This window comes from Hippocampus bargibanti, linkage group LG05, assembly GCF_051943395.1.
Source record: "Hippocampus bargibanti isolate YZ-2025 linkage group LG05, ASM5194339v1, whole genome shotgun sequence".
In the NCBI taxonomy this organism is placed as follows: domain Eukaryota; kingdom Metazoa; phylum Chordata; class Actinopteri; order Syngnathiformes; family Syngnathidae; genus Hippocampus; species Hippocampus bargibanti.
This window is the reverse complement of record NC_142738.1, coordinates 31,598,889-31,618,877: the sequence shown is the minus strand read 5'-3', so window position 1 is coordinate 31,618,877 and position 19,989 is coordinate 31,598,889. Positions and strand designations below refer to the sequence as shown.

Below are 19,989 nucleotides of genomic sequence, written 5' to 3'. Positions count from 1 at the left end.
TACTGTGGTATCCCTGGCAGTGATTTCACCTTATTAGCCAATCTCATTACCTCTACACTCTGATTACCTTTATAGTTCGATCACTGGCGCTGGACTCACCTCATTAGCCAACTGATTACCTTTAATGTCTATCCCTGGCCCTGTTTACTTCATTAGCATGAATAAGCTTAGGCCATGTAGGCTTAGTATGCTTGATTAAACTTGGGCCATTTAGACTTTTTCAATGTATGACTTTCTCTCCTCTCTCTCTCCCGGCAAATTGGCGTTTTCGTGTTTATTATGTTTGTTAAAGTCATTATAAGTGCCTTGAACGGTGGGTCTGAGGGGACAGTCATTTCATCTGTGCTGTCCGTCACGCATATTAGCATATTTGACAACAAAGCTGACTTTGACTTTTCTTCCACATGCCGAGTAGATTGTAGCCAAGACTATTTTCAAATGCAGTATAAATAGTAGAGTTTGCAAAGTGAAAGATGTCCATATGGATGATGATTATTCTATTTATAAAGAGGCAGATGATTTCAATTGAATGCTATGCCAATCAAGCAGGTTTATGTCTTTGAATTCAAAGGGTACCATTTCTGAGTTGAGGTCATGAAGGCACATAAGTCATTTAGAAGAAAAATCATCTTTATTAGTTGGCTTTATTAGTAGATGAGAATCTTGCAATTTTGCATGAACGACCACATGATTAACATTACGATTAGGGCTGAATGCTTCAGGACAAAATGTATTTTGGAGTAAGAGCAACTAGCTTTCCAAGTTGTTTCTGTTTCAGGTGGGCATGTTTGTAGCCAGTAAAGGGTTTTCTGCATGAGCAAGATGGTTGTATAGGTGGTCCTTTCTAATCCTGTTTAACTGGGGTTAGCTCGGTCTTAGTGGGAATCAAGGTGGTGATCCAGGTTGGAAAGGTCATGCTCCATATTTTTTTGGCATCTGGAATAACACGTTGCCTTGGAAATGGTCCAGGTTGAGGTGTGCTGTTCCAGTTCGGAGGGGTCATTGGGCAGTTTGACAATTTGGCCTTCTGGTGGGCTTTTTTTTATTTATTTTTCATCTGGGACAATAGGGGGGCTGCACTGATGGCCGCTATTTGCCGGGGTAGGAAATTATGATCATCCTTGGTAATAGATTGCCTGGGTGATGGGTCATAAAATACTGGATCATATGGCGGTGGTAGTGGCCCAGGCAGTGAATATGGTTATGGCCCAGGTTGCTCATAGGTTGGTGGTCCAGATGAACGTTGCCTTTGTGGCCAATTAGGCCAATAAGGCCAATAAGGCCAATATGGATATTGCTGTGGTGGCCCGGGAAGACCTGGTGGTCCTGAGGGACTAGGTGGTCCTGGTGGTCCTGGTGGTCCAGATAGTCCAGCTGGTCCAGGTGGTCCAGGAGGTCCCGATGGTCCATTTAGTCCTGGTGGCCCTGGTGGCCCATTTGACCCTGGTGGACCATCTATTCCAGGTGCTCCTTGTGGACCATCAGCTCCTGGCTTACCTTCTGGTCCAGGTGGACCTGGTGGTCCTTCTGACCCTGGTGCACCCTGAGATCCTGGAGGTCCTTGTGGACCCTCTGGTCCTGGTGGCCCTGGTGGTCCTGGTGGGCCTGTTGGAAGTGCAGGTGGTCCGGAAGGTGGTCCGGAAGGGGGTCCGGAAGGTGGCCCAGGAGGTCCTGAAGGTGGCCCTCGTGGTCCTGAAGTTGTCTGTGGCAGTTGTAAAGAAGGTCCAGGTGGTCCTGATGGTGGCCCAGGAGGTCCTGGAGGACCTTGTGTTGACCTTCATGGGAATGGATGTGACTTAGATTGAACACTGTTATCTGGAAAAACATCTGCATTGGCTGGCACCTTACCTCTTTATCTTAGCTGAAAGACAGGTAGTTCCTGTGAAAAAGAATTGACATCTTTTTGTCACGGTGACCTTTCACTGGCTTTTTGTTACTTGGTAGTTGAGTTTGATGTCTTACCGAACAGCACAAGGACAACAGTGAACACCTTGAGAATGATCATTGTCGCTGGTGATGTCCTAAAATACAGTGAAAAGTGATTGTAAAGGTGACCATTTTGCATTAGCTGCAAGGTTCCTGCACTGTCCTTAGGAGGAAGGCTTCTGAAAGTGATTTTGCCTTCGGGCTTCTTCAGCGAACTAAAGTTGCGCTGGTGTATGTCACCTCAGTCCATTGGGGATATAGGACTAGAGTTACTAGCACAACTTTAGTTCACTGACGAAGCTCTTTGAATGAGGAGCGAAACGTCCGACACCTTCAAAGAAGTGCAGATGATGGCCGAAGAAACCTTTTTCATCAATTTCAGTAATGGTGTGAATTCCCAAATTTATTCGGGAATTGAAAGGCATGACGCGGAGTGCCATGCCCGAATTTGTTCGAGTTTTGCTTTTTCTTGCTGGGGATGCCGATAAAGCGCTGGTCAGACCTCTGGTAAAGATTTTCTCTCCCACGAGGGGCAGCATTTGCACAGCTGCCCCCATGTCAAGCTCAGAGAACTCCAGACCCTTATAACTTAGGAATTACTTTCTTTAATGATAGAAAAGACTAAAGTTTCTTTTGTTGCATTGAATTTTGATGTCGTCCTAAAACTCAATATTCTGTTGCTCCTGCAATTTGAGTGAAAATGACGAGAACCCTGGCACTGGAGTGGACAAATCTTTGCACATCATGCATTTTAAATACATCATATCAAACACAGGCAACTGCTCTCCCGGGGGCCGCAAGTAGCCTCTTCTTTGAGTGAACCCTTGATTTATTAAAAAAAAAAAAAATACGTAAAAATAATATTACAAAATTGAGTGAGTTATATCTAAAAAATGCACTAAATTCTTGCACCTGTACTCGTTTGCTCTTCTACTGTTTCAAGTGCCCCATGAATGGTAATTTTCATGTGTGATATTCCTTGCACTTACCAGTATTTTTTTTTAAATCAGTGTATTTTTAAATTTTGATCGTTCGATCTTGTTTTACAATGTCATTGATAAATGTATTCTGAATCTGCTTAGAGCATATTTTTTTTCCATATTCAAAATGACATTTGTGTCTGGTTTTAAAGTGTGTGGTCCAATGTACACTGAGTCAAAATGCAGAACTCCAAACATGTCCAACTTTAAAAGACAGCCGACACCTTTTTTTGTTTCCTAACTGACATCAGAAAAACGTTTTATAGCATCTAAAATAGCCAAAACACGCAATATGATATTTTTAGTCAAATGCAAAACACCAATAAAAATGATTTCAAGTGTGCTAAATCTGCAAAAAAATTGTGCTGACTGAAAACATTTGAAAATGGAGAAAGTACTCACCACGCACACTAAAGTTTGCTCTTTCAGAACTTTGGTCGTTGACAGCCGTGCTTCCGTCCGTCTTCTGTTGTTTCACAGTCAGTCATGGACGGCTTAAAAAGACTTGTGCGCCCACATTCAGGTGAGGCCCTTGTTAATCAGGTACGGTCATGTAATTGATTTCTGTTTGTTTTCATACAATTACAGTCTGTGGTTTCTATTTGGGTATGACTGGCTTGCAATCAATTCAGGGTGGACCCTACATACTACCAAAGACAGCTGGGATAGGCACGCACACAAAGACGCACGCACGCCTTTGTACACTATGTCATAACATGTTTTCCAAAGGTTATTACATATTTATTTGTTATTATTATTATTTTTTTAATCTACCCAGCAACAAGGGTAGTGAAGGTCAAGAAGACTACTGTGGCTTTGCAAAAAGGTCAAACTGGTTTGTGCCCTCCAAGTCATCGATGAAAATGTTTCTTTAGGCGTCATCTGTACTTCTTTGAAGGTGTCGGACGTCTCATCCAAGAGGCTTCGTCAGCAAATGATTTTTTTTCTGGTAGCTCTGCCCCTACATATATATATCCCGACTGTCCAGAGGTGGCGGTGCCAGTCCTCTGCTATGATAGGTCCCTGCTCTAAGGTCGGATAGACCATAATCAGTCAGGACAATATAAGTAATCAGTGTAACCTCAGGGAATTGTCCTCTGCTCCCCCCAACCTTAGAGCAGGTGGGAACATTAAAAATGCAGCAACAAATTCTTATCAACGAACAAAGAATAATCACAGAATCAGGGGGACTAAATGGCAAGAGTAAGTTTCTGTCAGAATTGACAATAAACCCATTTTACCCATGATTATTTTCAGTCATCGATTATCTCAAGCGACAAATGTAGCCACAAGGGGACACAATCAGTGCCTTATTGTGCCGGTCCCAATCCCGGATATATACAGAGGGTTGTGTCAGGAAGGGCATCCGCCGTAAAATGTAATCCAAAACAAATATGCTAATCAAACCTCAGAATATCATGCCGGATCGGTCGAGGCCCATCTTAACAACGACCGCCATTGGCACTGTTGAGCTTCAGGGTGCCGATGGAAAATGGACTACCGTTGGTCAAAGGAGGAGAGGAGGGAGGTGTGCCCCTCGGAAAAGTGCTAAATGGAACGCAGAGAGTATAGGACTGAGAGGAGGAACTTTGAATCTAGGAACAATGAAAGGTAAAGGTAGAGAGCTGGTTGACATGATGCAGAAAAGCAAGGGCGACATACTGTGTCCAGGAGACCAGGTGGAAAGGGAGCAAGGCTAGAAGCTTAGGTTCAGGGTTCAAGTTGTTCTATCATGGTGAAGACAGAAAGAGAAATGGAGTTGGGCTTATCTTAAAAGAGGAGCTTGTTAGTACAAAGAGTATTAGGTAGAATGATGAGTCTGAAGCTAGAAGTTGAAGGCGTGATGTTAAATGTTGTTAGTGGGTATGCTCCTCAAGTAGGATGTGAGTTGGCAGAGAAGGATACATTTTGGTTGGACTTGGAGAAAGTCGTACAGCACATCTCTAGAAGTGAGAGGGTTGTAATTGGTGGAGACTTCAATGGACATGTGGGCGCAGGAAACAAAGACAATGAGGAGGTGATGGGCAGGTTTGGACTCCAGATGAGACGCTGAATGACAGATGGTGGTTGACTTTGCTAAGAGGATGGAAATGGCTATTGTGAATACTTTCTTTCAGAAGAGACAACAACATAGGGTGACCTATGACAGTGGAGGCAGAAGGTAGACTACATTTTGTACCAACGGCGCCATTTGAAAGAAATCAGAGACTGCAAAGTAGTGGTTGGGGAGAGTGTAGCCAGAAAGTTTAGGATGGTGGTGTGTAATAATAATAATAATAATAATAATAATACAGTAAAGTCTCGTTATATCGATATCGGATATATCGATAGTCCCGGTTATATCGATACTATTTCTATGCACGCACTAAGAAAAATACATGCAAATAGGGTCGGATATATCGATAGTCCCGGTTATATCGATATTTTTTCGGACTCCCTTGAATATCGATATAACGAGACTTTCCTGTATTAATAATACATGTAAATTATAAGCGCCTTTCAAAACTCTCAAGGACACTTTACAGTCACAGGATTTTTTTTTTCTGCGGGTGGGCAGCGGCAGCCACACGTGCCAGCATTCACTCAACCCGGACGTCAATATGACACTGGTAGTAGTAGTGAGGAAGATGAAGAAAGAAAACAAAGGCAGAACTGAGGACAAAATGGTGCGAGTTGAAAAACGAAAAGTGTTGCATGACTTTTAGGAAGGAGTTAAGCACTGGGTGGGCAAGAGGTCCTTACATATGACTGGCAAACTACAGCGATCATAATCAGAGAGACGGGTCGGACAGTACTTGGTGTATCAACTGGAAGTACAGTATATACGTATTCAGACTTGGTGGTGAAACGGGGAGGTGCAGGAGTGTATACCGATAAAGAGGTTAGCAAAGAAGAAGTGGGACACTGAGAGGACGGAAGAGAGTCGACAAGAGTACATGGAGATACAGTGCACTGTGAAAGTAAAGGTGGTGAAAGCCAAAAAAAGAGGCCTACATCCATTTTCAATGAACAGCAAGGAAGGAGAGACTGATCTTTAAAGACTGGCGAGACAGAGAGACAAATATGGTAAGGACATGCAGCAGATTAGGGTGATTAAGGATAGATATGGTCATGTATAAACACATACCAAACGAGTGATGGCAAGATGCAAAGCGTACTTTGAAGAATTGATGAATGAGTAAAATGAGAGGGAACAAAGAGTAGAAGATGTGACTGTTGCGAACCAGGACGTAGGAAATAGTAGCAAGGATGAAGTGAGGAGGGAGCTGAAGAGGATGAAGGGGGAAAGGTACTTGGGCCTGATGATTTACCAATCGAGGTATGGAAGTATCTTGGAGAGGTGGCGGTGGTGTTCCTGACTGGGTTGTTCAACAAGATCTTAGATGGTGAGTAGAATGGAGACTAAGTGTACTGGTGCCCATTTTTAAGAGCAAAGGAGATGTACAGTGTTGTAGTAACTACAGAGGAATAAAGTTGATGAGCCAAACAATGAAACTATGGAAAAGAGTAGTTGAAGCTAGACTAAGAGAAGAAGTGAACATTTGTGAGCAGCAGTCTGGCTTCGTGCCAAAAAAGAGTATGACAGATGCAGTGTTTGCTTTAAGAATGCTGATAGAGAAATACAGAGAAGGTCAGAAGGAATTGCATTGTGTCTTTGTAGATCTGGAGAAAGCGTACGACAGGGTGCCCAGAGAAGAGCTGCAGTATTGCATGAGGAAGTCTGGAGTGACAGAAAAGTATGTCAAAGCGGCGCCAGACATGTATCATGACTGTAAGAAAGTTGTCAGGTGTGCTGTCGGTGTGACGGTGAAATTTAAGTTGGAGGTTGGACTCCACCAGGGGTCAGCTTTGAGCCCTTTGCTATTCGCTATTTTGATGGACAGAGAGAGGGAGAGAGAGAGGGGGGGGGGTGATTTAAGGGTACCTTACAATATCTATAGTACAAGAGTCGGTCCTACCAGAGTGCAATAGGTCATATGTCATCATTTGACTGGTTCTTTATCAATGACTAATAGAAAGACTACACCTTCATAGTTATCACGAATGTGGTATATGGTATTTAAAACTTGCGATAAAGGATTGAATCTTGATGAAAGTATGGAAGTAAGTGCAAAGTATGTAATTAAAAAATAGCCAGATTCTAGTCCAGTGACAGGCTTGGAGTGGTTCAAGACACACACGAGATATTTATCTCCTGGGTTGACAGCGCGACCTTTGTGAAGGACAGAAAATGTCCTGTAGTTTGAGACGGCTACAATTTGCCATTTTTAAGGTACCCGCAATCGCCTCTATTCACTCTTATTATGGTCACTTTGTGAGTCTAATAAATTCATAACTTATTCAATTCTTTCCAAATTTTGAAATCGTTTGACTTGTGAGCAATGTCAGACATGAAGTTATGATACCCGGCGCCAAGGTAATTTTATAATTAAAGCTATCATAACATTTCAAGATGAAGGTATGATTAAATGCTATTTAAAAGAGCTCCAACAATTAACAACCCAACAATCATGAACTTGAGTTCATATAAAATATTTTCTTGTCTTGCTATTATACTGTCAAACAGTGTGGAATCGCTTGAAAGCTTTGGAAACAATAATTTCTAATCAAGGTAAAAAGTAATAGAGAGGCTGAACTATTTGGCTTCATATTTGAATAAACGACTCCAAGGATGTAGTGCCTCACCAGTGGTGAACAGCACTGAACTTCACAGTGTGATGCCAATCCCGCTCTGATGTTTTCTGTATTGCCTCATAGCAGCAAATGAAAGAGGCAACTCGCTTTGTACGCCCATCAGAAAGGTCACACCATCAGTAGGTGAGGCTTGAATAAATACGCCCATTCTGTTCTCACGCAGGGTCAAGTGCTGATTTCTTTAAGGGTGGTTTGCCATGCGGCATTTTGTTCCTAACACTTGCATGCTGTAATGTAATCAATTAGTAGGGTTGACGTTTGTGCCTCACACTTTGGCAATGTAATTGACGGGTGAGAAACTTAAAGCCGGATCTTGACTGTCACATATTTTTTGTGACCCTTCATTTTTCAACATTTTGACATTGCAAGCATTTTACCAATTGCCCTTGCAAAATAAATGTTATACAGTGATATACTGGCTTACAAACTCAATTGGTTCCCAGACAGAGTGTGTAAGGCGAAAAGGGTGTATCCCAAACATTAATTTCCTATAGGAAACCATTAAAATGAGAATAATCCGTTCCCAGGTAGCCAGAAAAAATAATTTTCTACTTTCTAATTTTCTAAGCCTTAATACTACACAAATATACCTTATTTTATGTATAATAAATGTGCTATGGTATTATAATTAAAGAAATAAACTGTACTTTATAATAATGTCATTTTATTTACCTTTGTGATGGTCGTTGATGGCTTGATGGAATGGAGTGTCCGGTTTCCTCAGCATTTAACACTTGATGAGGAACGTAGCCTTCTTCTTTTACCATCTTGACCAATCACGTGGCTTTAACCGAAGACTGGAGGCGGGGAATAGAGGACAAAACAGTCGGCCACCATTTTCTTGTTTGGCGAACGGGCTTGTTCGTGAACGACACATGACTCATTGTGGCAGCGCTGTGTGTATCCTGAAAAATAGTTTGTATGTCAAGGTAAAATTTTCATAACGTTCGTAAACTGAAAAGTTCATAAGCCAAGGGGTTCGTAAACCGAGGAATCACTGTATTATTTTTTTCAAGATGGCAGCTGTCTCCAAATGTTCTCAACATAATCTGGTCCGCACATTTCCACCGATGTAATATCAATCAATATCAACTGCTATTCTTGTCCACCGTCTCTTCATCTCTCATATCGATTATTGCAATTCACTTCGTTTTGGTGTCCATCACAAATTCCTCCATAAACGAGAACTCTTCCAGGATTTTTTAGCCCAAACCATCTCGAGCCTTTACTCTCTCAAATGCATCGCGAACACACTGCAGAAGTCAACAATATATAATACAGTGATACCTCGGCTTATGAACGCTTTAGCTTCCGAACCTTTACCCGCTTTTTGCCTTAAACACTCTGTCTGGGAACCAATTAAGTTTTGTAAGCTAAGGTATAACTGCACTGTCCAGGTTAATTGTCAAATGTGCTTGATGTGTAACGATGAAAAGGTTTCTTCAGCCGTCATTTGTACTTCTTTGAAGGTGTCAGACGTTTCGCTTCTTATCCAAGATGCTTCTTCAGCGATCTAAAGTCTTACTGGTAGTTTCGGCCCTATATATATCCCTACTGTTCAAAAATGGCGGTGCCGGACTCTGCCATGATAGGTCCCTGCTCTCAGGTTGGGGGGAGCAGAGGACTACTCCCTGCGGCTCCACAGATTGCTCCTATTGTCCTGACTAACGACTGGCCTGATTGCAATATTTGCTCTGGTATCACCTCATCAGCATGACTAAGGCTATGTTGCCTAAGCACTCTGTTGTACGAACGATCCAAATTGAACCTCACACCACCATATCGGATTAGTGAAGGATTTAGCTGTTTTATGAAAATCCCTGCTCTCAGGTTGTGGGGAGCAGAGGACTACTCCCTGCCACTCCACTGATTGTTCCTATTGTTCTGACCAACGACTGGCCTGAATGCCCCACTTCCACCGGTATCACCTCATCAGTATTCCTAATCCTATTTTGCCCAAGTAGGCTGTTGTACGAACGATCCAAATTGAACCTCACACCACCATATCGGTTTAGTGAAGGATTTAGTTGTTGCTTCTTTTACTCCCCTTTCAAACCATCTATGTTCTTTCGCTAAGATTTTAACCTTATTGTCGTCAAATGAGTGGTTGCTAGCTTTTAGGTGCAAATGTACTGCCGATTGAGGCTCACTAGTATTATCCCTGCGATGTTGATAAAGTATTTTTTTTGATAATTTGTTTAGTCTCCCCAATGTATTGTTCTTTACAATTTTCATTCTTAAACTGTATTGAATAAACTACATTACTCTGTTTTTCAATTGGAAGCCTATCTTTTGGATGCACAAATTTGTGCCTGAAGGTGTTTATCTGTTTGAAATAAAGAGGAATTTTGTGTTGCCAAAGGACTCTGTAGTTTTTCAGAAACTCCTGCAATGTAAGGTACTGCGACTCCTTTCCTCTTTGTATCTTCAGTTCATTTGCTTGATATGTAACATACAGTACAGATGAAATTATTTTCCTCTCAACCACACAACAAAACACACAAAGATAGATCAGTTGTTCTGTCTCTGGCAAGAGATGATACACTCACTGTTAGGGCAATTCACTATACAAACACATTTTAAACTTTGGATCTGATGAGTATTTACCACACCTTCAGGATCCCCCACAAGCCCAACACACAGCTGAAGATACGTGCGGGAATCCATTCAGGTACTTGTTATCCTGTTTGTTATAACCACCACTGTGTACTAACACATGCAAAATATACCTAAGAAAACATGTGTGTTACGTAAATATTTTGTCCCTTCAGGACCTGTTGTGGCTGGTGTGGTTGGAACCAAAATTCCTCGTTACTACCTTTTTGGAGACACTGTCAACACGGCATCAAGGATGGAATCAACGAATGAAGTTAATGAAGTATGAAGAAGATAAAAAAATATATATTCAGGCACGCACTTTAGATCAGAATCAGAATCAGAATCAGAATCAGAATACCTTTATTCGTCCCGCAATGGGGAAATTTGCAGTCCACAGCAGCAATTGAAGAGGGATGGGGTTGGGGTGGGAGTGAAAGGATAGAAAACAAGATATTCTAAGCATAACAAAATAAAAAGATTGATAGATAAAAAGATTGATAGATTGATAGATTGTAACCAATTTATAAGAGAGGATTGATGGATAAAGGAATCATCTGTCAGGCTACTCAATTATCAATAATCACATGTGAAAAAAAAACTCGACACCTGTACTGTAAATATGGGTTGATGCAATACAGCTACATATATCAATATACCTTTCTTGATACTAATACTTGGTACAGTTTTTTTATGAAACGGTTTTGCACATTTACAGTATACATCTCAGTCTGCTGACATTTTTATTTTACTACGCTTATAATATCTTGTTTTTCTATGATGACTTGTATGCTCGACTGGACAGCAAGGAAGGCAAGACTGATCTTTACAGGCTGGCGGGACAGAGAGACAAAGATGGGAAGGACCTGTAGCAGGTTCGGGTGATTAAGGATAGAGATGGCAATGTATTAACAAGTGCCAGTAGTGTGATGGCAAGATGGAAAGAGTACTTTGAAGAATTGGTGAATGAGGAAAATGAGAAGGAACAAAGAGTAGAATACACACTGTTGTGGACCAAGACGTAGCAAGCATTAGCAAGGATGAAGTGAGGAGGGCGCTGAAGAGGATGAAGGGGGAAAGGCACTTGGTCCTGATGATTTACCAATCGAGGTATGGAAGTGTCTTGGAGAGGTGGCGGTGGTGTTCTTGACTGGGTTATTCAACAAGATCTTAGATGGTGAACAGATGCCTGAAGAATGGAGACGAAGAGTACTCGTGCCCATTATTAAGAACAAAGGAGATGTGCAGAGTTGTACTAATTACAGAAGAATAAAGTTGATGAGCCATACAATGAAACTCTGGAAAAGAGAAGTTGAAGCTAGACTAAGAGCAGAAGTGAACATTTGTGAGCAGCATTATGGCTTCATGCCAAAAAAGAGTACGGCAGATGCAGTGGCTGCTTTAAGAATTCTGATAGAGAAGTACAGAGAAGGTCAGAAGGAATTGCATTGTGTCTTTGTAGATCTGGAGAAAGCGTACGACAGGGTGCCCAGAGAAGAGCTGTGGCATAGCACGAGGAAGTCTGGAGTGACAGAAAAGTATGTCAGAGCGGTGCAAGACATGTATCATGACTGTAAGACAGTTGTCAGGTGTGCTGTCGGTGTGACGGTGAAATTTAAGTTGAGAGGACATGAAGGTATCTGGTGTGAGAGAAGAGGATGCACAAAACCGGGATAGATGGAGGACATTGATTCGCTGTGGCGACCCCTGAAGGGAAGAGCCGAAAGGAAAATAAGAATCCCCTTTCAAATTGCTGCTGTGGACTGTAAATTTCCCCATTGTGGGACGAATAAAGGTTTTCTGATTGTGATCTACTTGGAGACATATGATCTTTGAACTAACCGTGTTATCGGATTACAGGGTGCATGAGAGAAAAGGTTAATCATGGTTTAAAACAATTCCCAAGCATTTTGAGAACATGTCTGACAGGTTTTCTTCAAAGTATGCATTCAGATTCACAATGTCCAGTATAGCACACTTTTCTTGTCTGTGATATTTTCTATTTGAGAGGTGGCCTTGTCTCATGCAAATGAGCAACTAAACACCACCTCTGCATACTGTTGGGTACACTTTTTATTTCCATACACATCCTTTTATTTATTTTTCTTGGACTTCTGGTCATGACATCACATCCTTTATAAAGGATATAAATGGTCTTTATAAAAACTCTCCCCAACATCTCCTCTTCTCTCTTCTCTCTTCTCCCCTCGGGTTGCCTGCCCTTCCGGGTAGGCAGTTACATTTTGTGCCGTCCCAAAGATTACATAATCTTTTTGTTTTTACTTTTGATTCCTGCTTCATTAATAATGACCCAAGCATTCACAATAATTTTGTGATCACAATGTTGGTCTCAAGATTGGATTTTTGTGTTTAAACCACCGCTTCCTGTGATTTACTATTTTCTTCACTGATTTCTAATCACATCACGCGTGCCATTTTTGTTTACTTTGGCAGCCTGTTTACAATCGTGGCTCATGAATATTGATCCATGTGTTACGGGTGTCACAACAGTGACTGTCTTGAGCTCCATGTTGCTTCCGTCTTAATAATACCAGACATGTGGATATGTCTTTTTATTTCTTTCATTTCTGCAACACAGTATGGCAGAAGGGATAAGTGAAGTTGCATGGGTTTCGTCTTGTGATTAACATAAGTCTCGTCCAAGTAGTTCTCAATATGCAAAACATTGTAGATAACAAAACTTAATGAAAAACGTGTGATCGTATCGTGGTTATTTACAGAAGTGAAAACAACACAAGTTCGCTATTATTTACATGATGTCCCAGAACGCATCACATTCGAGACGGTCGGCGCGAACACGGCACAGTTCAACACGCCACGAACACAAACGGCCAAATGAAACACGACACAAGAAACGAAATACGTATTGTACAATAAAAACGAAATGAAACAATCATTACCTGTAACACAGTATGGCAGAAGGGATGGGTGAAGTCGCATGGGTTTCGTCTTGTGATTAACTGTGCAACAGAAAAGCACTATGAAGCACATGTGCTTCAAATTTCCACTCGACAAAACTTGAATTAAATAATGACACAAAAAGTAATCTGGACTCGAAGGGAATCAGGGAACTAATTAGGTAACACCAGACAGTACAAAAGTGGAAACAAAGTAAGATATTGTCATGAAAATGTGCGTTAATCCAGACCATCCGAGAAATGAGACTCGCCATAAGTATCGTCCAAGTAGTTCTGAAAACTATGGGCGGGACTTCGTGCCATTCAGTGCGCCCTTGCATCACTTCTGTCATAATTTAATCATCTTAGTGCACATATACACATTTATAGCTCCCTGAAAGGACAACCGATGCCTTCGGACAAGTTGTGTCCATAATTTGTAAGATCACTTCAAATGACTTTTACTGAGCGTATTTTACAAAGATTCCAACGCATATAGCTATATTTTACCTTTTAAGACTTGCGCTTAATATTCAGGAAGTCTTGTTTTAGAGTTGATGATGAATGCCTCTGACCGAGAAAGCAACACACAATGCATTTTGGGTACTTTGTTTGGTCTGAAAACTTTGTGTTGATCCGTGTTGATGGCGAAATTAGAAGGAAAACATAAATAATGCGATGATGAATCGTTGTGTGTTGCACCAAGACAACTATTTGATATTCGCTGACACAAATTCCAAGCAGACAAATGAGCCAATTTCCAACGGAGCTTTGGCGCCATCTTCTGCATGTTCTGGGATGCTACATTGCTGTCAATCGATTGTAATCGATTGCAGACATGTATGCTTTTCTCTTCAGAACTATTTGAATCATATTCATAACTGGATGAGTAACAAGAAAGCATCTTCTCAGAATCTGAAGCCATTGTTTTGATTCTAGAGCAAGGCATGACGTACTGGCGTGACATCACGAACAAGGGGGCGGGACGTTCTGAAAATGAAACTTTCGCAGATCATTTTGAAGTAGTTTTGGGAGACAATTGTTATTGGTGTTTTTCATTTGACTAAAAATATCAGCCTACGTGTTTTGGGCATTTTAGATGCTATCAAACGTTTTTCTGATGTCAGTTAGGAAACAAAAAAAATGGTGTCGGTTGTCCTTTAACTCGGCGTCCCGGTAGTCGAGTGGTTAGCACACCGGCTTCACAGTGCAGAGGTCGCCGGTTCGCGTCCCGGTCCGGCCTCCCTGTGTGGAGTTTGCATGTTCTCTCCGGGCCTGCGTGGGTTTTCTCCGGGTCCTCCGGTTTCCTCCCACACTCCAAAAACATGCATGGCAGGCAAATTGACCACTCCAAATTGTCCCTAGGTGTGAGAGTGACTGTTGTACGTCTTTGTGTGCCCTGCGATTGGCTGGCAACCAATTCAGGGTGTCCCCCGCCTCATGCCCGAAGACAGCTGAGATAGGCTCCAGCACCCCCCCGCGACCCTAATGAGGAATAAGCGCTACGGAAAATGGATGGATGGATATCCTTTAACTGCTAATTTCGGCCCTCCAAATTCCATTTCTTTTCCTGTGCCCTCGGTGAATTGTTCATAAAAAAGAAAAACTTTGCATGAAAATAATGACAACGACAAAAGAGCTCGATAGTGGATGATCAAAAGCAGTAATTGGAGACTGCTGAACTCCAACAACTTCCAGAACGTAAGCCACAGGATAGCGATGACCTGTTACCTGTACATAGTTTTTTAAATACTTTTTTTGTGAAAGTGAAACTGATAGGATGATGAGGGTGTAGAGTGCATCAAAACACACCAAAAATATTTAGAACATGCATAGAGTCACACAAATGATTTATTTTTCCCCCGACACCCCTCATATTCGACATGGCAACACTTGGTGATTGTCATATTTCACACAATTGAAATAGTCCTTTCATCTCATGTTTCAAAGGACATCTGTGTTAAATAAGGTGAAGGATTGTGAATGATTGACAATGTTTTCCATTTTATTTTTAGGCCATATGTCCTTCAGCTCCACCTTGTTCCTCAGTGTTGGACATGCATCCTTTTCGATCCAATTCCAAATCATTTCCTTTCAGAACGGGATACGTAGAATACTCAATTTCTTCAACACACGGAGGCTCATCATCTTCAAAGTAGCTGTGTGACAGAAAGAGTTTACTTTTTTACATGGTTTCAGCTGCTATTGTTGTGGTATTACTCAATTATAAAGACTGAAGTAAGAATTTTTACATCTAAAGAGAGAAATATGAAACACATGACAATAATTGTATCCTGTTTAAATGATTAACTGGCTCAAGAAGGACATGTTCAAAAATAATGTCTTTAGAAAGTCATGTAATAAGACCTATTCCACAAAATAGGATGTATATTCCCAGAGAGTACGCATTTGTGTACAGTATATATCAGGGGTCGGGAAACTTTTTGACTAAGAGAGCCATAAAAGTAAAACATTTTGAAATGTTTTTCAGTGAGACCCACAAACACACACCCATGCACACATGTGATTTCAACAAAATGTCAGAATGTATTATTTTAAATAACTTTGTGATAACACTCACCATTAATATGACTAGTTTTCTGTTCCTCATGATTGGTAAAAAAATCCAGCCAAACGATCGGAATGAAAGTCAACTTGCAGGGTCGGTCATTAGGCGAAGTTACTGCTAGATAGCCTGCACACTGCTCAATAGCTTGCACGCTTAAAATCAGAACTTTTTCTCTCCACAAAGACAAATCCTTCGGTCCATTCCAACCTGAAGTGTATGATACTCGTCTTTTTTTTTTTACTCGTCAGGCGTATTTAAAAGGGGGTGTTAACCTGTTTCGACACCAACGGCCACCTACAGGTCAGTATCAACCAATCAAAATTGTGCTTTCCGCCAACCTGGGTCAGTGTCAGAATCAGAATCAGAAAACCTTTATTCGTCCCACAATGGGGAAATTTGTGTCATCCAATCAAACTGCCGCCAAAACAGGAAATGAACAGCGAAACAGTGAGAATATCTATTTAGTTTTAGAGGCGGGCCAGATGTAATCATCAAAAGAGACATAGGTTCCTGACACCTGGTATATATGTATCTGTGTGTGTGTGTGTGTGTGTGTGTGTGTGTGTGTGTGTGTGTGTGTGTGTGTGTGTGTGTGTGTGTGTGTGTGTGTGTGTGTGTGTGTGTGCATCTGTGTACCTTCCTGTATGCCTATAAGCATGTATGTATGTGTGTGAACATTCGGCAAGCCCCCTCGCTGCCCATCTTAAAAACCCGTCTCAAAATTCACTTGTGCTATTTGGCACTCGACTCAGCATGATTCCGACTTTATAAAAACGTGCTAATGTTAGCATTAACAGTTACAGAATTATGTATACCGTATGTATATATGCTAGTGCCTATTTATACACATTTTGACTTTCGGATTTCAGGCCCAGGTTCGCACTAACTCTTATTAGCCAGATTTAACAGTAACTTGTGTTACTTAGCCTGTGAACAGTGTTACATACTTGAACACTGTTGTGGTTTGTTGATAATGAAGCTTTTTTTATTACTTTATTTTTCCTGGATACTGTACACGTTAGTATCAACGTTGTACGAGCAAATGTAAGTAGCACATATCAATTGACACAATGGCCAATGAGACTGCATCTCCACATGGTTAAATTTGTTGGTTGTGTTTGTTTTAAATTATCACTCCAGAAATTACAACCACAACACCCCAACCTGCCACCTCCAGAAGTTCTCTGACGACTCAGCTATTGTCTGCCTCATTACAGAGGGAGACGATCAGGAGTACAGGGGACTGACAAACGACTTTGTGGACTGGTGCCAGCAGAATCACCTCCAGATCAACACCGGGAAAACGAAGGAGTTGATGGTGGATTTCTGCAGGAAACAATCCTCACCTGCACCGTTGAACATCCAGGGTTTGGACATTGAGAGGGTGACCTCCTACAAGTACCTGGGTGTTACTCTCAACAATAAACTGCACTGGACTACAAACACGGATGCCCTAATCACAGAGTCGCCTCTTCCTACTGAGGAAACTGAGGTCTTTTGGGGTTCAGGGGTCACTCCTAAAGACTTTCTATGACTCCATTGTGGCTTCAGCCATCCACTATGGAATTGTCTGTTGGGTAGGCAGCATCGCCGCCCGGGACAGGAGGCCTTGTCAAGAGGGCCAGTTCTGTCCTGGGCTGCTCTCTGGGCTCTATGGAGGAGGTGGGAAACAGACGGACGCTAGCTAAACTAAAAGCTATGATGGACAGCCCCTCCCACCCCTCCTGCCCACCCTGAATGCACTGGGTAGCTCCTTCAGCGAGAGACTATTACACCCACGCTGCAAGAAGGAGAGGTACCACCGCTCGCCCCTAACGACTGCCGTCAGGCTTTGCAATTCTCAATGATCACACGTGAAAAAAAACTGGACACTTGTAAATGGGTTGATGCAATATATCAATATGACGTTCTTGATACTTGCACTATGTACAGTTTTTTTATGAAACGGTTTTGCACATTCACAGTATACAGACATTTTTATTTTGCTATGCTTAGAATATCTTGTTTCTATCATTTCACCCCTCTGACCCCCACCCCATCCCCTTTCAAATTGCTGCTGTGGACTGCACATTTCCTCATTGTGGGACGAATAAAGGTTTTCTGATTCTGATTACAGAGACCTTACAAAACCAAGTGAGACATTATAAAACTCTCCCAGAAATGTACAAGGCCAAGCCCAACACTGATGACTCCCAACTCCTGGACCTCGAGTTCAAAGCAAGACGAGCCTTCCTTGATTCTGATACAGTTAAGGAACAGAATTGGGCCGTGAAGATCTTGGACCCATACCCTTGTTTCAGAGATGTTGATCATCTAAGAGAACTGTTAAAACTGATTTTATTTACAATCTGTACAAGATTAGTGTCTCACTTATCAGGGATGTGAAAATATTTTCTCTTCATGTCTTATTAAATGTGATGAATTGGAAAGAATCATTCAGACAATCACATACTGTATGATGATATGAAGGTCAGATGGAGCAGTTTTTACACAAGTGTTCAATGGGCCACCAAACACTTTGGACCTGGGTAAGTCTACTCCTAAAATGCATTTTGACTTGTATTTTTCTTCAGTGTTGTTCAACATGTTGAATTGTAAATGATTTCTCTCAAACTTTGCTATCCAAACTTTAAAAGTCAAAAACAGAATTATATTGCAGCTGACATGAGTGTGTCCACTTGGTTTCTTTGACAGTTTAAAACTGCCACCACAAAATACATTATTAGTGACTAAATATATCAAGATAGATTTCAGTGCATTCAGGTTACATACACTGGAATGAGAAAGTAGTAATGTCTCGATAAAAGAGATGTAGTTGACCGCGTTATGGTCTGTATTGCTATTTGGCACACATCCTGCTTGTTTATGAGTAACATGATGGTTAAAATACTTTTTCTTACCCTTGGCAAATAGAAAATCTAATTTACAACATCTCTGTCCGAACATTTTTCGCCATACTGTATCCGCAAAAATGTTTGTATGTACCGTAACGTTGTAACTTGAATGTTTGTAAGTGGGGGAGCATCTGTATTGCAGTTAGTTTGAGTAATATCTTACTTGTGCGACTTATGATCAAGGATGTTGTGTTCCAGAGTCATGTGATTGATAAGACTGTTGTACAGGGCCCTTGTATCAATAGTCAGAGAGAGCAGACTGTGGCAAAATTTCATTCCCATTTCTTCCAGTTCCATGGTTCTTGTCTGGAGTCCCTATACACAAACAAATAGGCAGTGAACTGAATGTTAGTATAACTAGTATTCTATCAGAAACATATACAAAGTCTCGTTATATCGATATTCTCGGGAGTCGGAAAAAATATCGATATAACCGGACTATCGAGCTATCCAATCCTGCGATGAACTGCATTAAAAGTGGGCAATATCTTTGGATCTTTGATATGGCATGTCATTTTCTCCCTGAGATTGGACTGCGTATCGAGCATGCTTTTGTACTGTATGAAGTGAAAAATAAACATATGCATTCAATAAAAAAAAGTCCTTTATTATTTTCATAACACAATCTTGCAATAGTGACTCTGAGTAGCACTCGACATTGTTCTATACACACGAGAAACCATGAATGCCAGCATGTACATATGAAAAACAGTGATTACTGCAAGCGATAAAGATATCTGAATACAACTCAATTAAATACATGTCTGGAAAACTGCAAACGTTTACATGACTTACGTTGATAAAGTATTCTGCGGCACGTCGAACTCTTTCGCAATGGAGGATTTGCTTCTTGTTAGATTCTCCTCGACAGCCACTATTGCCATGTACTTCGTTCCGATATCACAATTCTTATGTTCCCCCATGGTTGAAATTGGTGTTGAACAACTGTATATAAGAAGACTAGAGTCTTTTTCAGATGCTATTGCAGCAGTCATGAAAGATGTGAGCTCTGCTACACCGTTTTTATAAAAGGGGGTGTTAACCTGTTTCGACACCAACGGCCACCTACAGGTCAGTATCAAAATTGCGCTTTCAGGCAACCTGGATCAGTATCAACCAATCAAAATTGCGCTTTCCGCCAACCTAGGTCAGTGTCAGAATCAGAATCAGAAAACCTTTATTCGTCCCACAATGGGGAAATTTGCGTCATCCAATCAAACTGCCGCCAAAACAGGAAACGAACAGCGAAACAGTGAGAATATCTATTTCGTTTTAGAGGCGAGCCAGATGTAATCATCAAAAGAGACATATATGCCTCGCGAGCCATAGGTTCCTGACACCTGGTATATATGTATCTGTGTGTGTGTGTGTGTGTGTGTGTGTGTGTGTGTGTGTGTGTGTGTGTGTGTGTG

General features: G+C 41.4%; 1 protein-coding gene and 2 long non-coding RNA genes across 3 annotated transcripts; 1 reads left to right on the top strand and 2 right to left on the bottom strand.

The window, feature by feature from the left end:
* Nucleotides 1–609: 609 nt before the first annotated feature.
* LOC148898530 (uncharacterized) lies at nucleotides 610–3,400 on the bottom strand. The gene is made up of 4 exons (XM_088995747.1): nucleotides 3,309–3,400; nucleotides 1,963–2,021; nucleotides 1,849–1,879; nucleotides 610–1,775 (listed from the first exon to the last, which is right to left on the bottom strand). The coding sequence occupies exons 2-4, from the start codon at nucleotides 2,003–2,005 to the stop codon at nucleotides 1,202–1,204; spliced, it is 648 nt and encodes a 215-aa protein (XP_088851873.1). The 5' UTR covers nucleotides 2,006–2,021; nucleotides 3,309–3,400; the 3' UTR covers nucleotides 610–1,201.
* LOC148898529 (uncharacterized) lies at nucleotides 3,359–10,519 on the top strand. Its single transcript, XR_016114906.1, has 3 exons — nucleotides 3,359–3,429; nucleotides 10,220–10,272; nucleotides 10,373–10,519. It is a non-coding gene; the product is annotated as an uncharacterized LOC148898529 (long non-coding RNA).
* A 4,587-nt stretch (nucleotides 10,520–15,106) lies between these two features.
* LOC148898528 (uncharacterized) lies at nucleotides 15,107–15,913 on the bottom strand. The gene is made up of 2 exons (XR_016114905.1): nucleotides 15,696–15,913; nucleotides 15,107–15,273 (listed from the first exon to the last, which is right to left on the bottom strand). It is a non-coding gene; the product is annotated as an uncharacterized LOC148898528 (long non-coding RNA).
* Nucleotides 15,914–19,989: the final 4,076 nt, after the last annotated feature.

What these genes read in the sequence shown, in the direction of transcription:
- LOC148898530 (XM_088995747.1), bottom strand. Translation starts at nt 2,005, where the DNA reads ATGATCATTCTCAAGGTGTTCACTGTTGTCCTTGTGCTGTTCG. An exon ending in TGTTGTCCTTGTGCTGTTCG is followed by an intron (nt 1,880 to 1,962) that starts GTAAGACATCAA and finishes TCTTTTTCACAG; the next exon opens with GAACTACCTGTCTTTCAGCT. An exon ending in CTTTCAGCTAAGATAAAGAG is followed by an intron (nt 1,776 to 1,848) that starts GTAAGGTGCCAG and finishes ATTCCCATGAAG; the next exon opens with GTCAACACAAGGTCCTCCAG.